The 18,471-nt window shown below is 48.5% G+C and overlaps 1 protein-coding gene across 1 annotated transcript; it reads right to left on the bottom strand.

Annotated features, from left to right (window-relative positions):
• Positions 1–3,573: 3,573 nt before the first annotated feature.
• On the bottom strand, positions 3,574–17,264 carry rps18 (ribosomal protein S18). The gene is made up of 6 exons (XM_070861415.1): positions 17,160–17,264; positions 13,755–13,853; positions 9,795–9,881; positions 7,787–7,888; positions 6,790–6,881; positions 3,574–3,700 (listed from the first exon to the last, which is right to left on the bottom strand). Exons 1-6 carry the CDS (start codon positions 17,160–17,162, stop codon positions 3,625–3,627), a joined length of 459 nt encoding a protein of 152 aa, XP_070717516.1. The 5' UTR covers positions 17,163–17,264; the 3' UTR covers positions 3,574–3,624.
• Positions 17,265–18,471: the final 1,207 nt, after the last annotated feature.

The raw sequence follows: 18,471 nt of genomic DNA, 5'->3' as shown, positions 1-18,471 counted from the left end.
TTCCTGTCTGCCAACCAGTTCTCTATCCACATCAATACATTACCCCCAATACCATGGGCCTTCATTTTGCACACAAAGTCAGGCTGGGAGCAGATAGTTTACTCAGCCCTGTCTCGTGTTCAAAATGGACATCGAGAGTTCATTTAAATTTGATGTTAAGTTCCACATTTAGTGTCGGTGGATTGTCACTTGAGGAAGAGTTACATTGCACGGAACACTTGGCATGCACTCGAGCCTCAGGGTCAGAAGGCAAGTTCCTCTCCAGGACTTGAGCACAGAATCTAGGATGATGCTCGAGTTTCAGTCCTCCTGATGGAGGCTCCAGCTTTAAGCTCCAGTGACAAGGATGATACCAGAACTGACTACCCTACCCGAACTTATACTTGCATTGGAGGCAGTTCAGAGAAGGTTCATGAGGTTGATTCCTGAGATGAAGGGGTTGATTTATGAAGAACGGTTGAGCAGGTTGGGCCTATACTCATTGAAGTTTAGAAGACTGAGAGGTGATATCGAAATGTGTAAGATTCTGAGGGGGCTTGACAGGGTATATGCAGAGAGGATGTTTCCCTGTGTGGGGGAACTAAGAGGCATAGTTTCTGAATAAGGGGTCACCCATTTAAAATGAGGAGGAATTCCTTCTCTCAGAGAGTCGTGAACCTTTATAATTTTCAACCCCAGAGGGCTGTGGAGGCTGGGTCATTGAATATATTTAAGGTGGAGATAGACAGATTTTTGAACAATAAGGGAGTCAAGGGTTATAGGGAGCGGGCGGGGAAGTAGAGTTGAGCCCAAGATCAGCCATGATATTATTGAATGGCGGAGCAGACTCAAGAGTCAAATGGCCTACTCCAGCTATTTCTTATGTTCTTGTTATGTAACTGAGAGGTTATACCCATCAGGATAGAGTGAATAAGCTGGGCCTAGTTTCTCTAAAAGGCCAAGGGGTGACCTGCTAGAGATCTTTTAAGATTATGAAAGGGTTTGCTAGGATAGACATAAGGAATAGGAGCAGGAATAGGCCATTGGGCATTTCGAGCCTGCTCCACCATTCAACAAGATCGTGGCTGATCTTCTACCTCAACTCCATCTTTCCGCATAATCCCGATTCCCTTAGTTCCCATTTAATCCACCTCGGTCATAAATACACTCAACAACTGAATCTCCACAGCTTCTGGGGCAAATTCCAAAGATTCACCACCCTCTGAGTAAAGACATGTCCCTTCATCTCAGTCCTAAATGGCTGACCCGGCTTTTGATTGCAGGATTAATATTGGCCAGCTTTGCTGCTAGGTCCGTGCAGCAGAGCTGGTCTCCAGTCGTCTTGGTTAACCCTTGCCACTGGACCAAGACCTAGCTCTCTCAAGTCCGTGTGGTGGCTGGTGTGCAACAGCCACATGTTTAAAAAAAATCCACACACAGGCATCTTCCACCCTTCAATATGCAGTATGGGACCTGGAATATTAGGTCCTTCATTGAAACACCTGTGAACTCATCCCTTTTCGGTGCGGAACCAAGTCATCCTTGTTTCGAGGGACCGCCTATAATGGTATTAGCCAGTAACCCAGGGAGAACTCCCCAGCTCTTCTTCAAAATAGTGGCATGGGATTTTTTTTAGGTCCACCTGAGGGGGCAGACGGGGCCTCGGTTTAACGTCTCATTCGAAAGGTGGCACCTCCGACAGTGCAGCGCTCCCTCAGCACCGCACTGGAGAGTCAGCTTAGGTTTTTGTTCTCAAGCCTCGGGAGCGGGAATTGAACTTATGACCTCCTGACTCAGAGAGGGGAGAAGCAAAAAAGGTAGTGAGATACAAAGCATAATTACTGTAGGTCAAGGTACATTAGAGAAACTCTCAACGCAAGAGCAGGACCGGAAAAGACTTTTGCATTCCATTTGACCAGTCCAATCAGTGTGAAATATACAAACAAGAAAAACCCTTCAGGCCCATCAACTCTCACCCATCAGACAGTCCAAAACGCTCTAGTCACTGGCAATGTCCACCCCCACCCCACCCCAGACCAAATTTATTTTTGGGTGCACGGCTCATTCAATATTTCACACGTGCAAAATCTCCCATTAAAAAGCTGGTAAGCTGCCTGCACAGAACCTCCAGCTTTTATTCGTTCAAGGGATGTGGCAAGTACAGCATTTATTGCCCATCCGTAATTGCCCTCGAGAATGTGGTGGAGCTGCCTTTTTGAACTGCTGCAGTCCATGTGGTGAAGATACTCCCACAGTGCTGTTAGGGAGTTCCAGGGTTGTGGCCCAGTGATAATGAAGGAACGACGATATATTTCCAAGTCAGGATGGTGTGTGACTTGGAAGTGACAAGTGCTCCCATGCACCTGCTGCCGTTGCCCTTCCGAGGCAGTAGAGGTCACAGGTTTGGGAGGAACTGCCAAAGAAGCCTTGGCGAGTTGCTGCACTGCATCTTGTAGATGGTGCACACTGCAGCCACGATATGCCAGTGGTGGAGAGTGTAAATGTTTAAATAAAGACTTGGATTTATATAGCACCTTTCACGACCACCAGAAGTCTCAAAGGTGGTGCCAAATCAAGAGGGCTGCTTTGTCCTGGATGGTGTCGAGCTCCTTGAATGTTGTTGGAGCTGGACTCATCCAGGCAAGTGGAGAGTATTCCATCACACTCCTGACTTGTAGATGGTGGAAAGGCTTTGGGGAGTCAGGAGGTGAGACACTCACCGCCTCTGACCTGCTCTTGTAGCCACAGTATGTGTGTGGGTGGCCTAGGTTAAGTTTCTGGTCAATGGAGACACCCAGGATGTTGATGGTTGGGGATTCACGAGCCATGCAGTTTAGCGGGAACGTTGGTCACTGGTAATGGAGGATTACGTAAAAATAAACAGGAAAAATACCAATGTCAGGAAAACCCATTCCCAACTCCCCTAGGCAACCAAGAAAGTTCCTGGATATCATTGCTCCCCATTAGATACATATAACCAAGAATAAAAACAAGGGTTAATGTTTCCATGTAATCACCAGTGGGGGGGGGGCTACACCTGAATATTAATCTGCCTTTCTCTCAAGGTGATTAGGAGCACCCTCTGGAGGGGGGAGGTTTTTTTCCCCCCCAAACTTGAACTGCACAAGACTGGAAGAATCATTCCAAACAAGTCACACTCTTACTCCATTCTATCTCGAACAGCCTTGCCTGCGGAGACGGAATGTTCTGTTGTAACATGCGCAAGAATATTACGAGGGACCACAATGGGAAATAGATCACCTCCAGTCCATGGCCATCAAATAGGAAAAAAAATAAAAATCACATTCTGGGGTTCACACCACCTTCTCAGGAGCTTTCCAATGTAAGGGAGTAAAGAGACTGGCCATTTAACGGTTGAGAATTTGACCCAATGTTCCCTGTAAGCTGTGCGGCCACGGAGCGCTCCAGGTAACTGCGCAGCCGGCTTTTCGATGTAAAAAATGCACACACACGGCATTTTGAATGGCCCATGCAACCCCTTGAACGAGCCGCAAAGGGTCAAAAAAATGACACGGATCATTGATCTGACCCACTGTGGCCAGTTTGCAAATTAACCAACACACACACACACACTCAATGTTTAACTGAACATTTATTGACAAATTTGACAGCAGGTTGAAATATCTACTTCTTCTTGGACACCCCGACTGTGCGTCCTCTCCTGCCTGTGGTCTTTGTGTGCTGGCCACGCACACGGAGACTGCAGAGAGAGAGAAAAAAAAAGACAAAAATGAGCGAGAGGTTTAAGCGTCACAGGCTGGCTCGCTGCAATACAGTGCTAGGCAGCTTTTAGAACGGACGTATCGAAGTCTGAAAAAGCCACAGTAATTGCAGGCTTGATTACTCTAATGAGCAGAGTTACACTGCCCCAACAAATTTACACAGTGCCTGGAGCATAGCAAAACCTTCCAAGGCACTTTGCAGGAGCGAGCAAGCAAGCAACTGTTGACACCCGGCCACATAAAACACAAGGCGGCAACACCGTTGCAAGTTATGCCACACCGCCTTCTCAGGAAAGGAGAGAACTGAGCAAATGCAGCAGGGATTAAACCATGTCAAGAGCTGTCGGCATCGATACTTTGAGAGCGCAGAGGGAAGGGCAGGGCAGGAGAAAGAGAAATCATCTGCTGACTCCCAAGCCTCAACATGTGCAGGGCGAGAGAGAGCAAGAGATGATTGGGGGGGGGGGGGGGGGGAGAAGAGACACGGGGTGGGGGTGGGGGAGGAGAGAGAGAGAGAGAGAGAGAGAGAGAGAGACACGGGGTGGGGGAAAGAGAGCGAGACACGGGGGGGGGGGGGGGGGAGGGGGAAGAGAGACACAGACACATGGTGGGGAGGGGAGAGACACAGACAGACATGGGAGGTTTGGTGCCTTTAACATAGTAAAACATCGCAAGGCACTTCACACGAGTGTTATAAAACAAAATTTGACACCGATCTAGGTAAGGAGATATTTGGGCAGATGACCAAAAGCTTGGTCAAAGAGGTAGGTTTTAAGGGAGTCTTAAAAGGAGGAAAGAGAGGTAGAGATGTTCAAGGAGGGAATTCTAGAGCTTAGGCAACAGAAGGCACAGTCACCGACGGTTGAGCAATTGACATCAGCGATGCTCAAGAGGCCAGAATTAGGAGTGGAGAGATCTTGGAGGGTTGTGGGGCTGGAGGAGATTAGAGACAGGGAGGGGTGAGGTCATGGGAGGGATTTGAAAATACGGTGAGAATTTTGAAATCGAGGCATTGTTTAACCGGGAGCCAATGTCAGTCAGCGAGCACAGGGGTGATTGGTGAGCGGGACTTGGTGTGAGTTAGGGCACAGGCAGCCGAGTTTTGGATCACCTCAAGTTTACGGAGTGTAGAATGTGGGAGGCCAGCCAGGGGTGCGTTGGAATAGTCAAGTCTAGAGGTAACGAAAGGTTTAAAAAAAAAAAATAAAAATTGGAAATCGGAGAACAGAAAAAAAGGTTAATGTTTCTGTGCAATCACCAAAGGCTCTACGCCTGAAATTAAATCGGTCTCCTCTCTCTCATGATGCGGACCCAGCAGTCTACATCGGAAAATTACCAGATGGAAGTTTCCTACTACACCGCACGATAGATATTTAACGGACTCTCTCAGTACTCTCAAAGTTAATCCTTAGGAAGCATGGTGGAGGACAGGGGGCAAATGAAAGAACGAAAGGCATCACAAAGATCCCACGCACGGACTCGTCTGCAGAGTCCTGTGTTCATCCAGCTCACAGGCAACCTTGGTCAAGGATGTTGCCCTGTGAGCACATTCTCCTGCTGTTCGACTGGTCAGGTGCAACCTTTTGATGGTATCTGCAGACTGAAGCCTTCCCCCCAGCCAACACCCTACAGCACTCAAAAGGATTGACCAAAATAAAAATCAAACCAACCTCACGAAAATTACCACCCGACAGCCTCGGAGTGATATACTGCTGGAGGATCTGTCCAAGAAACCCCAAGGGTTTGACGTTGAACAGCATTATACCCCCCACCCCCAAGTAGGCAATGCAAGATGAGCAGGGTGGATAAAGTGGAACCAGTAGATGTCATGTATTTGGATTTCCAAAGGCATTCGATAAGGTGCCACATAAAAAGTTGCTGCAGAAGAGCTCACGGGGCTGGGGGTAATATATTAGCATGGATAGAGGATTGGTTAACAAACAGAAAACAGAGTCGGGATAAATGGGTCATTTTCAGGTTGGCACTGTAACTAGTGGGGTGCCACAGGAATCAGTGCTGGGGCCTCAAATATTTACAATCTATATTAATGCCTTGGATGAAGGGACAGAGTTTAATATTGCCAAATTTGCTGATAATACAAAGCTAGGCGGGAAAGCAAGTTGCGAGGAAGACACAAAAAAATCTACAAAGGGATTATAGATAGGTTAAGTGAGTGGGCAAAAATTTGGCAGATGGGAGTATGTGGGGAAATGTGAGGTTATCCACATTGGTAGGAAAAATAAAAAAGCTAATTATTATTTAAATGGGGAGAGATTACAAAATGCTGAGGTACAGAGGGATCTGGGGATTCTTGTACATGAAACACAAACTGTTAGCATGCAGGTACAGCAAGTGATCAGGAAAGCAAATGGAATGTTGGCCTTTATTACAAGGGGCATAGAATATAAAAGCAGAAAAGTCCTGCTACAACTGTACAGGACGCTGGTAAGACCACACCTGGAGTACTGCGTACAGTTTTGGTTTCCGTATTTAAGGAAGGATATACTTGCATTAGAGGCAGTTCAGAGAAGGCTCACTCGGTTGATTCTGGAGATGAAGGGGTTGTCATATGAAGAAAGGTGAGCAGGTTGGGCCTACACTCATTGGAGTTTAGAAGACTGAGATGTGATCTTATTGAAACATATAAGATTCTGAAGGGTCTTGACAGGGTAGATGCAGAGAGGATGTTTCCCCTCATAGGGGAATCTAGAACTAGGAGGCATAGTTTCAGAATAAGGGGGCGCTCATTTAAAACAGAGGAGGAGGAATTTCTTCTCTGAGGGTTGTAAATCTGTGGAATTCTCTACCCCAGAGAACTGTGGAGGCTGGGTCATTGAATATATTTAAGGTGGAGAGAGACAGATTTTTGAGTGATAAGGGCGTCGAGGGTTATGGGGAGCGGGCAGGGAATTGGAGCTGAGTCCAGGATCAGATCAGTCATGATCTCATTGAATGGCAGAGCAGGTTCAAGGGGCCAAATAGCCTACTCCTGCTCCTATTTCTTATGTTCTTATGTAAGACTGCACCATTAAAGCAGACAGCTTGTTATCTAGAACACAGATCTTACCCCCAGAAGTGTCGCAGACCCCTATGTGCACGAATCTTCTTCAAGCGCTCCAGATCCTCACGCAGTTTGTTGTCCAGACCGTTGGCCAAGACCTAGAGATCAGAGAACAAAGGATAAATGCATGGGTACAACCACAGTGGCCTACACAAACAGTTGCACACGACAACACAATAGCCACACAAAATTATGTACATATAGTTAGGCCGAATGGCCGGTCTCTGCGCTGTACACTCAAGGTAAATTCCAGCACAGAAACCGGCCATTCAGCCCACAACTGGTCTGTGCCGGTGTTTATATTTCACACTGACCTCCTCCCACCCTACTTCATCCCACCTCAGCTGCAGATTCTTAGTTCTGCAAGCCAGGCATACACCAACTGTAGCCGACAGTCCGGGTACAAGACTCCACCCCTGCATTCCCAGTGGGTACACAGACTGAAGCACCCAGCATTAGACGGGAATGGGATTAATTTCCTGCCGATAGACTAACAAATAGCCTGGCACACTATACACACGACATGAAGAGGAAGTCTTCCATTCGTTCAGAAGCTCCAGATGTCACTTACAAGGGTGAACCCCAATCGGATAAGCTGCAAAAGCACTCCACTTGCTTCACAAGCGCTTTCATGCACAACGGAGCATTTCTTTCTGAAAGTTCGAACATTAACGGCCTTGGAGACCAAAGCTCCCAATTGAAAATACAATTCCAGCTGCGGTTTGCTACGGGAGCAATAAACAAGGCCCTTGTGCAGCCTAAACATGCTGCGAGTTTGATGTCTAGCGAACACTGTCCCTCCCGCCCCCCCCCCCCACCCCCACCCCACCCAGAGATTGAACCACACAACCACTCCATGATTACTGTTATCAAACACATCATACAGCGGTGTCAAAGCGCACACTTAGTGTGGAATGAGCAGCTGGCCATAGCCCTTTGAGCACTCTGGGGTTATCTGGCCCAGGAAACAACACAATAGTCTGAGTGCCGGCCTTTCCCATACCTGGCTGTATTTGCCATCCTTAACGTCCTTCTGCCTGTTCAGGAACCAGTCGGGAATCTTGTACTGACGTGGGTTCTGCATGATTGTTATAATGCGCTCGACCTGCAGGGGAAAAGAATTATCAAGTCACCAACCGCAGTACTCAATTCACCCCCGACCTACAGGACTAACGTACAAAAATCATGCTATTTTTGTAGGTACACTTCAGCTAAAAGCAAGGAAAACCTTCAGTTGAAAGTCAAAGCTAAGGGTTAAGTTACAAGGAAAGATTTACACAAATTAGGCTTTTATTGAACCTGCCATCGATTCCCAAGCAGCAGTAGAAAGGAAACGATCGATTTTTTTAGCGGCCTACCCCTGGTCCTGTTAGTTGACCAAAGCTCTGGTCTCCGTTAAGATCATTAAAATGCCATGAACAGGTACAGAAAATAATCAAAAAGACTAATGGAATGCTAGCCTTTATATCTAGAGGAGTAGAGTACAAGGGGGTAGAAGTTATGGTGCAGCTACACAAAGCCCAGGTTAGACCACAGCTGGAGTATTGCGAGCAGTTCTGGGCCCCCACACCTTAGGAAAGATATATTGGCCTTGGAGGGAAGTTTCCAGAATGATACCCGGATTTAAGGGTTAATTTGTGAGGAGGGATTACACAAATTAGGCTTGTAATTCCCTAGAATTTAGAAGGTTAAGGGTTGATCTGATCGAAGTTTTCAGGATATTAAAAGGAACAGATAAGAGTAACGATCTCCATTGGTTGGGGATTCTAAGACTTTGGAGGGGGGTGGGGCATAGACTAAACATTAGAGCCCGAGCTTTCAAGAGTGTAATTAGGAAACACGTCTACACACAAAGGGTGGTAGAAGTTTGGAACTCGTGTCTGCAAAAGGCAATTGATGCTAGACCAATTGTTAATTTTAAATCGGAGATTGATAGCTTTCGGTTAACCAAAGTATTAAGGGATATGGGGCAAAGGCGGATATGTGGATTTAAGTTGCAGATCAGCCGTGATCTCACTGAATGGCCTGCTCCCGATCCTATAACTGCCATCAGTTTATAAAAATCACAAACAATCCTTAGAGGAATTAAAATGGACACAATGGTTATAGTGCACTAGAGATAGAGTATTCTCAACATAAAGGTCTATTCATAAAAACGCACAGATAACGTTTAAAATAAACACCCCCAAAGATTCTATGTAAACTGGGTAACAATTTAATGACAGAATGTACAGCACAGAAACAGGCCATCTGACCCAACACTGAGTGTTTATGCTCCACATGAGCCTCTCCCACCCAACATATCCTTCTATTCCTTTCCCCTCACGTGTTTATCTAACTTCCCTTGAATGCATCAATACTATTCGCCTCAACCACTCCCTGTGGTAGTGAGTTCCACATTCTCACCACTCTCTGGGTAAAGTAGTTTCTCCCGAGTTCCCCATTGGGTTTATTAGCGACTATCTTATATTGATGGCCTCTAGTATTGGTCTCCCCACTGAGTGAAAACATCTTCTCTCGGTCCACCCCATCGAACCCTTTTATAATCCTCCAATTCTACCCCACTAGAAGGGGGAGGGGGGAGGAGGGAGGAGGAAGGAGGGGAGGGGGAGGGGGAGAGGAGAGAGTTCTCTCTGTTGCCCAATCAGCATCACCAAAAACAGTTTATCTGGTCATGTGGGACCTTGCTGTGTGCAAGTATGGCACTGGACCAGTAATCCAGAGACCTGGATTAATGATCAGGAGATGTGAGCTCAAACTGCACCATGGCAGCTGGGGAATTTAAACAGAGTTAATTAAATAACTCATAAAAAGCTAGTATCAGACCTTCAGATAACATGTCAAGATTCAATCTTAGAATTCAACGCACCAGCAGAACATGAATTCATCCCACGTTACAGGAAGAGATTTCACGGTGTTTATAGTTAAAGCTGGTGAAGTTTCCGCAAGGTTAATCAACCAGTGCAGTCTATTCGGCCTCACGAAGTTCACCAGATGCCATTTTGTCTCACCTCATCCTCAGAGAGCTCGCCGGCTCTCTTGCTCAGGTCAATGTCAGCTTTCCTCAGCACCACATGGGCGTAGCGCCTCCCGACACCCTGCCAACAGGAATACATCAGCCCAATTAACAACAGTCTTCAGATAGATTGCACACAATCAATGTTCTTGGGTACTCTGCTTATAGTCAGTCATCCACTTGGTTAAGTCATTTGTTCATAGCAGCCATCAAAAGGCAATTGGATAAATGCTTGACGGGAGAAACATTGCATGGATACGGGGAAGGGTGGGCGAGCAGGGTTAACTGGATTGCTCTTCGAATTGGGCATCCTGCAGTGAGTGCAATGGAATACTCCCCACTTGCCTGGATGAGTGCAGTTCCAACAACACTCGAAGCTTGACACCATCCAGGACATAGCAGGCCGCTTGATTGGCACCCCATCCACCACCTTAAACATTCACTCCCTCCACCACCGGCGCACCGTGGCTGCAGTGTGCACCATCTACAAGGTGCAGTGCTACAACTCGCCAAGGCTTCTTTGACAGCACCTCCCAAACCCGCGACCTCTACCAACCAGAAGGACCAGGGCAGCAGGCACATGGGAACACCATAATCTCCAAGTTCCACACCATCCTGACTTGGAAATATATCGGCCATTCCTTCATTGTCGTTGGGTAAAAATCTGGCACTTGCGCCCCAACAGCACTGTGGGAGAACCTTCACCACACGGACTGCAACGGTTCAAGGAGGCAGCTCACCATCACCACCTCAAGGGCAATTAGGGATGGGCAATAAATGCCGGCCTTGCCAACGACGCCCACATCCCAGGAACGAATAAGACTCGATGGGCCGAATGTGCTACTCTATTCTCTGATTCCATGTTGTATTGGAACACTTCAAACTGACCAGCATCATTCCACCATCGCCTGTACATCTCCAAAATGGTTAAAAAGTTACATAACCTGGGGGGTGGGGAGAAAGAACAAAATCTAGCCAAGATGCCAATTGATCGCTTCAAATGTTCTGACTGGGATATTGACACTTGTGGCTGGGTCAGGTTGTGGATCACACTCCAGGGACTAGAGCACATAAATCTCGGCTGACACACTCAGTGCAGTGCTGAGGGAGGGCCGCACTGCCGTCTTTCGGATGGGACGTTAAACCGAGACCCCCGTCTGCTCTCTCAGGTGGACATAAAATATCTCGCGGCACTATTATGTAGAAGAGCAGGGGAGTTCTTCCCAGTGTCCTGGCCAATATTTATCCCTCAATCAACATCACAAACAGATTATCCGGTCTGTGGGACCTTACTGTTTGTGGGAGCTTGCTGTGCGCAAACTGGCTGCCGCATTTCCCTCATTACAACAGCGACTCCACTTCAAAATGTCTTCATTGGCTGTAAAGCACTTCGAGACGCCCGGTGATCGTGAAAGGCGCTACATAAATCCAAATCTTTTTATTGAAAGCCCGCTCCGGATTTTGAGCACAATGCCGACCAACACCTCAATACATTATCGGCGGTGCCGTCCTTCAGATGGGTCCCCCGGCTCGCCGCTCCAGATGTCATAAATTGCACGGCATTTCATTTCTCCAAACTCAACCCCTCGCGCTCCCCACCCGCTCCCCCCCCCCCATCATCATCCCAAATATTGGCCATTCCGCTCAGTGCTGCTGGTAGCATCGTGCCATAGAGAAAATGGACGCGATGTTTGCCTGTCCAACAGCCGCAGCATTCCCCGTCGGTCCTGTAATTAGATCGGTGGACAGCGAGAGACAACTGCTAGATGTGCTCGTTTCAAATTATTCCCCTTCCTGTATCAGCAGACGCCAACAGTTGAGGCTACACGGGGAACACTGCTGCGAAAACATCAGAGAGGAATTTCATACGTATGGGCACAGTGAAACTTCAGGACCAGTGTGCGCGCAGTGCTCCAAGGCATTTGAGACAGGCGGTTAGTGTGTTACCCTGTGCTGTGGAAAGCACCCCTCCACGATAAAGCCCATATTCCCACAGCAATACAACCACTGGGTTTTTAAACCCTGAGTCCAGTACATTTTGCCACGATGTGGACACTTCAGCCACGATCTCATTGAGTGGCGGAACAGGCTGGAGGGGCCGAACGGCCCCGTCCTGTAACTAGCTTGTGCCAGGCTCGTCGCAGGTTGGACACAACAACACAGCCAGTCAACATCTGTTAGATTTGACAGGGAACAGGACTGAGCCATTCGATGTGTGGAGCCCACGCCACCATTGTGATTGGACAATGCGGCCCTGGAGTGTAGATGGGGCAGATTTCACAGCACCGGGATGCCTAATCTGTTCAATATAAACAGGGCACAAACTGTGGGGAGTGTTAGGAACACAGAGGTTTTGCAGCCCCATAACATGATAGAAAAACACATGCAAACAGCAAACAATTTACAATGAATTCCCCCCCCCCCCCCCACCTGTAAGCCTTCTGATTGTTCAGCCTAGTAAGTTGAGTTTCACAGACAAAGTTTGGTCAATGGGTGAGGGGGGGGGGGGGGGGCTAGGCCAGGGTCCCTGCTGCTGTTCCTCTCTGCAGTATGCTACCAACCAGCTCCAACAACACTCAAGAAGCTCGACTTGTCCATCCAGGACAAAGCAACCCGCTTGATTGGCATCCCATCCACCACCACAAACATTCACTCCCTCCACCACCGGCGCACCGTGTGCACCATCTACAAGATGCACCGCAGCAACTCACCAAGGCTTCTTCGGCAGCACCTCCCAAATCTGCGACATCTACCATCTAGAAGGACAAGGGCAGCAGGAGCATGGGAACACCATCACCTCCAAGTCACACACCATCCTGACTTGGAAATATATCGGCTGTTCCTTCATCGTCGCTGGGTCACAATCCTGGAACTCCCTCCCTTAACACCACTGTGGGAGTACCTTCACCACATGGACTGCAGCGGTTCAAGAAGACGTCTCACCACCACCTTCTCAAGGGCAATTAGGGATGGGCAATAAATGCTGGCCTTGCCAGCGATGCCCACATCCAAGGAACAATTTTTTTTATATATAAAAAGAGTTTAGGTTTAATGCTCCTCGTGGACAAATTGGCAACCGTGGGTCTGTATTCAAACGAGGTCAAGAGAAAATAAAGTGCGCAACACAGAGGCGACGGCAGCCGTGGTTAAATCCCAGGTATGCTGAGGCCCTCGGCAGTGGGAAGGTGCATGGAAGTTACCGCACTCCCAACTCCAAAATCTATTTCCCATGGACTGCCCTGGCTGAATTACAGCCTCATTAAATGGATTTTAACCCAAATCCTGTAAGTCAGCACACATGCCAGCCAGCGCGTTCTGCATTTGCTCTCCAATGAGGACGCTTGCACGAAGTACTGTTGCATATAGCACAACATTAAAGAGTTATAGACACCGAAAGCATAGCATGTTGCGAGTGGTATCATGGAACACTGCAGCACGAACACAGGCAATTCAACCCTCTGTGCGCACTGGTGCTTTTTACCATGAGCCAGCTAGTCGATTCTGTTCACTCCCAATAACCTAGTAAAAAAAAAATTAGGCCGTTGCTTGAAAGAGAATGTGCCAATAATATTTTAGATTGACCAAAAAAAAACACAACCACGATCGGTTCTTGTGAGGAGGTTATCGCAAAGTCTTTGACTTGCCCGTTTCATAGAAGAGCAGAATTACGGAACACGATCTCACTAGAAAGAGAAAACGAAGATGCGTTCAGCCCACTGCGAGCCAGTGGTGGGCACATAGAGGACCTGACACTGCTCTGAATGTCAACTGTACCAGCCTAAACCCAACTCAATTCGCAGTCAGCGCAGATCCACACGGCCACTACATACAGGGGCTCAAACAAATAAGGACGAGATTCAACCCGTTTACAACACACGAGGCGACGTCGATCAGCATTTAGACCCACGCCAACCTGATCGCAATAGCCGCCATCTCGTGGGCTGCCAATTCTTACCTTGATGGCGGTGATAGCGAACGCTATTTTCCGTCGCCCATCAATGTTGGTGTTGAGGACTCGAAGAATGTGCTGGAACTTTTCAGGAATAACCAACGACTAAAAACAAAAGAGCGGGTGTTAGCAAAAGAATCAGTCAAAGGAAAACGGTCAAATCTTTCCGTGTGACAATCTACCGGAGGCTATTGTATGCACTTCCCGCAATATATTATAAGACAATATGCGTGCTGCTACAAGACCTGCAACTTGTGACCCAACATGGGAGATTGGGTAGTATCTTATAGGTATGTCACGGTGTTAAATCATTAGAATTATACAGCACTGGAGGCTATTTGGTCCATCGAGTTGCACTGGCTCTTTCAAAGAGCAATCCAGTCAGTCTCCCCCCCCACCCCACTCTTTCCCCGTATCCTTGCAACAAGTACTTAGCCAATCCTTTTTGCAAATTGCATTCCAGATCATAACCACTCGCCGCGTAAAGAAATTTTTCCTCATGATGCCTCTGGTTCTTTTGTCAATCACCTCAAATCTGTGCCCTCTGCTTACTGACCCTTCAACTACTGGAAATAGTCCCTCTTAACCTTCTCTCCTCCAAGGAAAACAAACCCAGCTTGTCCAGTCTATCCACACAACACTCCAACAGGGGCCAAGCCAGCACTTCAGTTCGGTTTAGCTTAACTTCCCGGGTTGTCTAGGCTGACACTCCCAGTGCAGTGCTGAGGGAGTGCTGCACTGTCGGAAGTGCCGTCTTTCAGACGGGGCGTTAAAACCTCTCAGGTAGACGTAAAAGATCTTATGGGAGATCTCCCCTTTAGGACACTGAGGATGTGAAAGGCGCTACAGAAATGCAAGTCTTTCTGTAGGAGGAGGGGAAGAAGAAAAAGACTGTTGTTTGAAGGATAAATATTGGCCAGGACATTGGAAGCTCTGCCTGGTGTCCTGGGGCCAATATTTATCCTTCAACCAGGATCGCTAAAAAAAAAGAAGATTATCTGGTCATTATCACATTGCTGTTTGTGGGAGCTTGCTGTGCGCAAATTGGCTGCTGCGTTTCCCACATTACAACAGTGACTGCGCTCCAAAAGTACTTCATTGGCTGTAAAGCGCTTTGAGACGTTTGGCAGTCGTGAAACATAGAAAATAGGTGCAGTAGGAGGCCATTCGGCGCTTCGAGCCTGCACCACCATTCAATATGATCATGGCTGATCATGCATTTCCCCATTCCTGCTTTCTCTCCATAACCCCTGATCCCTTTAGCTGTAAGGGCCACTACCCCTTTTGAATATATCTAACAAACTGGCCTCAACAACTTTCCGTGTTAGAGAATTCCACACGCCCACAACTCGAGTGAAGAAGTTTCTCCTCATCTCGGTCCCAAATGGCTTACCCCTTATCCTTAGACTGTGACCACTTGTTCTGGACATTGGGAACATTCTTCCTGCATCTAATCTGTCCAGTCCCATCAGAATTTTATATGTTTCTATGAGATCCCCTCTCATTCTTCTAAACGCCAGTGAGTACAGGCCCAGTCGATCCAGTCTTTCTTCATCGTCAGTCCCACCATCCCGGGAATCAGTCTGGTGAACCTTCGCTGCACTCCCTCAATAGCAAGAATGTCCTTCCTCAGATTAGGAGACCAAAACTGTACACAATATTCCAGGTGTGGCCTCACCAAGGCCCTGAACAATTGCAGTTAGACCTCCCTGCTCCTATACTCAAATCCTCTCGCTATGAAGACCAACATGCCATTTGCCTTCTTCACCACCTGCTGTACCTGCATGCCAACTTTCAATGACTGATGTACCATGACACCCAGGTCTCGTTGCACCTCCCCTTTTCCTAATCTGCCACCATTCAGATAATATTCTGCCTTCCTGTTTTTGCCACCAAAGTGGATAACCTCACATTTATCCACATTATTCTGCATCTGCCATGCATTGGCCCACTCACCTAACCTGTCCAAGTCACCCTGCAGCCTCTGTGAAAAGTGCTATATACATGCAAGTCTTTCTTTCTTTACTCTGCTCGTCTTCGAAATAGTGCCATGGGATCTTTTACAATTAGACAGAAAGAACATGCATCTATATAGCACCTTTCACAACCTCAGGACGTGCCAAAGCACTTTACAGCCGATGAAGAACTGTTGTAGTGCAGTCACTGATGTAATGTGGAAAAACATGGCAGCCAATTTGCACACAGGAAGCTCCCACAAACAGCAATGTGATGATGACCTGATAATCTGTTTTAGTGATGTTAATTGAGGGATAAATATTGGCCCCAGGATACCGGGGATAACTCCCCTGCTCTTCTTCGAAATTGTACCATGGGATCTTTCACATCTACCCGAGAGCGCAGACAGGGCCTCGGTTTAACGTCTCATCCGAAAGACGGCACCTACGACACTGCAGCGCTCCCTCAGCACTGCAGTGGGAGTGTGTCAGGCTGGATTTATGTGGGGCTTGAACCTACGACCTTCTGACCGAGACACGAGCGCACAGAAGACCCACCAGTGCTCCCCCCAATGCCTGAGCCTGGGCCACATCCCCGCACCGTCCTCCCCAATCTCTGCTAATTTGAAACTCCTGGAGGAAGCAACGAGTGGAATAACCCCACGGGCCACCTCAGGGAAATCCCTCGCCACCTCCCGATGTTGGTCAGGCAATTTCGGGAATGGCCCTGGCGGCCAATCCTTCAAAAATATTGGGGCCGGGATCTTTTACATCCACCTGAGGTGGGGGGGTGGGGAAGACGGGGAGAGGGGGGGGGGGGGGTTTAACGTCTCATCCGAAAGACGGCCACCTCTGACGGTGCGGCGCTCCCTCAGCACTGCGCTGGGAGCGTCAGCCGAGATTTACGTGCTCAAGCGCGACATTGGCCCAGGACACCAGGGGATAACTCGCCCCGTGCTCTTGTTCGAAAGAGTGGCCGTGGGATCTTTTACATCCACCCGAGGGGGCAGACGGGGCCTCGGTTTAACGCCTCATCCGAAAGACGGCCACCTCCGACAGTGCGGCGCTCCCTCAGCACTGCGCTGGGAGAGTCGGCCTGGGTTTATGTGAAGTCCCTGGAGTGGGACTTGAACCCACCACCTTGTGATTGAGAGAGAGAGAGAGAGAGAGTGTGCTGCTCACTGAGCCAGGGCTGGCACTATGGAGACTTGTGTCTGACAGCCCAAGTGATGCCCATTGGTCCTTGGCCCCCCCACCCACCCTGGAGCCCGGGTGTCCCGGGGCCCCGGCTCTACAGTCACTCTGAAGCCGAGCAATGGGAGCCCTCCCGGACAACAATCGCCTTTTCCCAGCCGCAGGCCGCAGGCCGCCGCCCCTGCTCGTATGCCGACCTCTCCGCCCGGCCCCGAGCGGCGGATGGCGGCCGATTGCCTCGCCCGGCCCCGGCCTCACTCACCATGATGGCGGCTCACTCGGCCTGGAAGAGAAAGAGGAAGTGGGTCCCCCTGGCGGTTTTTATCCGGCCGGCCGGCTTCCGGTCCGTGCCGCGGGCCGCCAGTCGTTCCCCGCCCCGGAACGCGGGAGCTCCCGCAGGAGGGTTCCGACGCCCAAAAACCTTCAGAGATTTAACTAAAAGAAGAAACTTTTCCACAGCCACATCGCCCCAATGTGGTTCAAAGCTGATCAAGGTACAGGGTTGCGATTGACATTTAAAAAAAAACAGAAATTGCTGTAAACACTCAGCAGGTCAGGCAACATCTGTGGAGAGAGAAACAGAGTTAACATTTCGGGTCGATGACCCTTCCTCAGAACTGGAGACATAGAAACATAGAAATTAGGTGCAGGAGTAGGCCATTCGGCCCTTCGAGCCTGCACCACCATTCAATAAGATAATGGCTGATCATTCACCTCAGTACCCCATTCCTGCTTTCTCTCCATACCCCTTGATCCCTTTAGCCGTAAGGACCATATCTAACTCCCTCTTGAATATATCCAATGAACTGGCCTCAACAATTCTCTGCGGCAGGGAATTCCACAGGTTAACCACTCTCTGAGTGAAGAAGTTCCTCCTCATCTCAGTCCTAAATGGCTTACCCCTTATCCTGGTCACTTTAATAAGGCGAATGTTCAGAAAGAACAGATTCTTAAGGAGCACTGAAAGGGGGAGGGGAGGAGAAAACAAAAGGGAAGGTCTGTGATAGGGTGGGAGACAGGCGAGATTAGAGAGACAAAAGGGACGATGGGTGGAATTGCGATGGTAATGGCACAAGTTAGAAAAAGGTTAATCTGGATAGGGTGTGAATGGTGGGATAATGACCAGCTGCCATGGGAGAGAGAGAAAAAAAACATAAGATCTGGGGGGTGGCGGGGTTCAAAAATGAAGGAAAGGGGAGGAAAATATGGGCAGAGGTTAATAAGAACATAAGGAATAGGAGCAGGAGTAGGCCATACGGCCCCTCGAGTCTGCTCCGCCATTTAATAGGTTATGGTCTGTGACCATAAATGAAAGATGAGGTGCTGTTCCTCGAGTTTGCGTTGAGTTTCATTGGAACAGTGCAGGAGGCCGAGGTGGAGAGATCAGAGTGGGAGTGGAGCGGAGAATTCAAGTGACAAGCTCGAGGTCACACTTATGGACTGAACGGAGGTGTTCTGCAAAGCTGTCACCCAATCTGCGTTTGGTCTCCCCAATGTGTTGTGATCATCGTACTTGTTATCATCATCATAGGCAGTCTCTCGAAGCGAGGATGACTTGCTTCCCCGCCAAAAAA

This window comes from Pristiophorus japonicus, chromosome 19, assembly GCF_044704955.1.
Source record: "Pristiophorus japonicus isolate sPriJap1 chromosome 19, sPriJap1.hap1, whole genome shotgun sequence".
NCBI classification, from domain to species: Eukaryota; Metazoa; Chordata; class Chondrichthyes; family Pristiophoridae; genus Pristiophorus; species Pristiophorus japonicus.
Note: the sequence above shows the minus strand (reverse complement) of the source record. Positions and strands in the feature narration are given on the sequence as shown.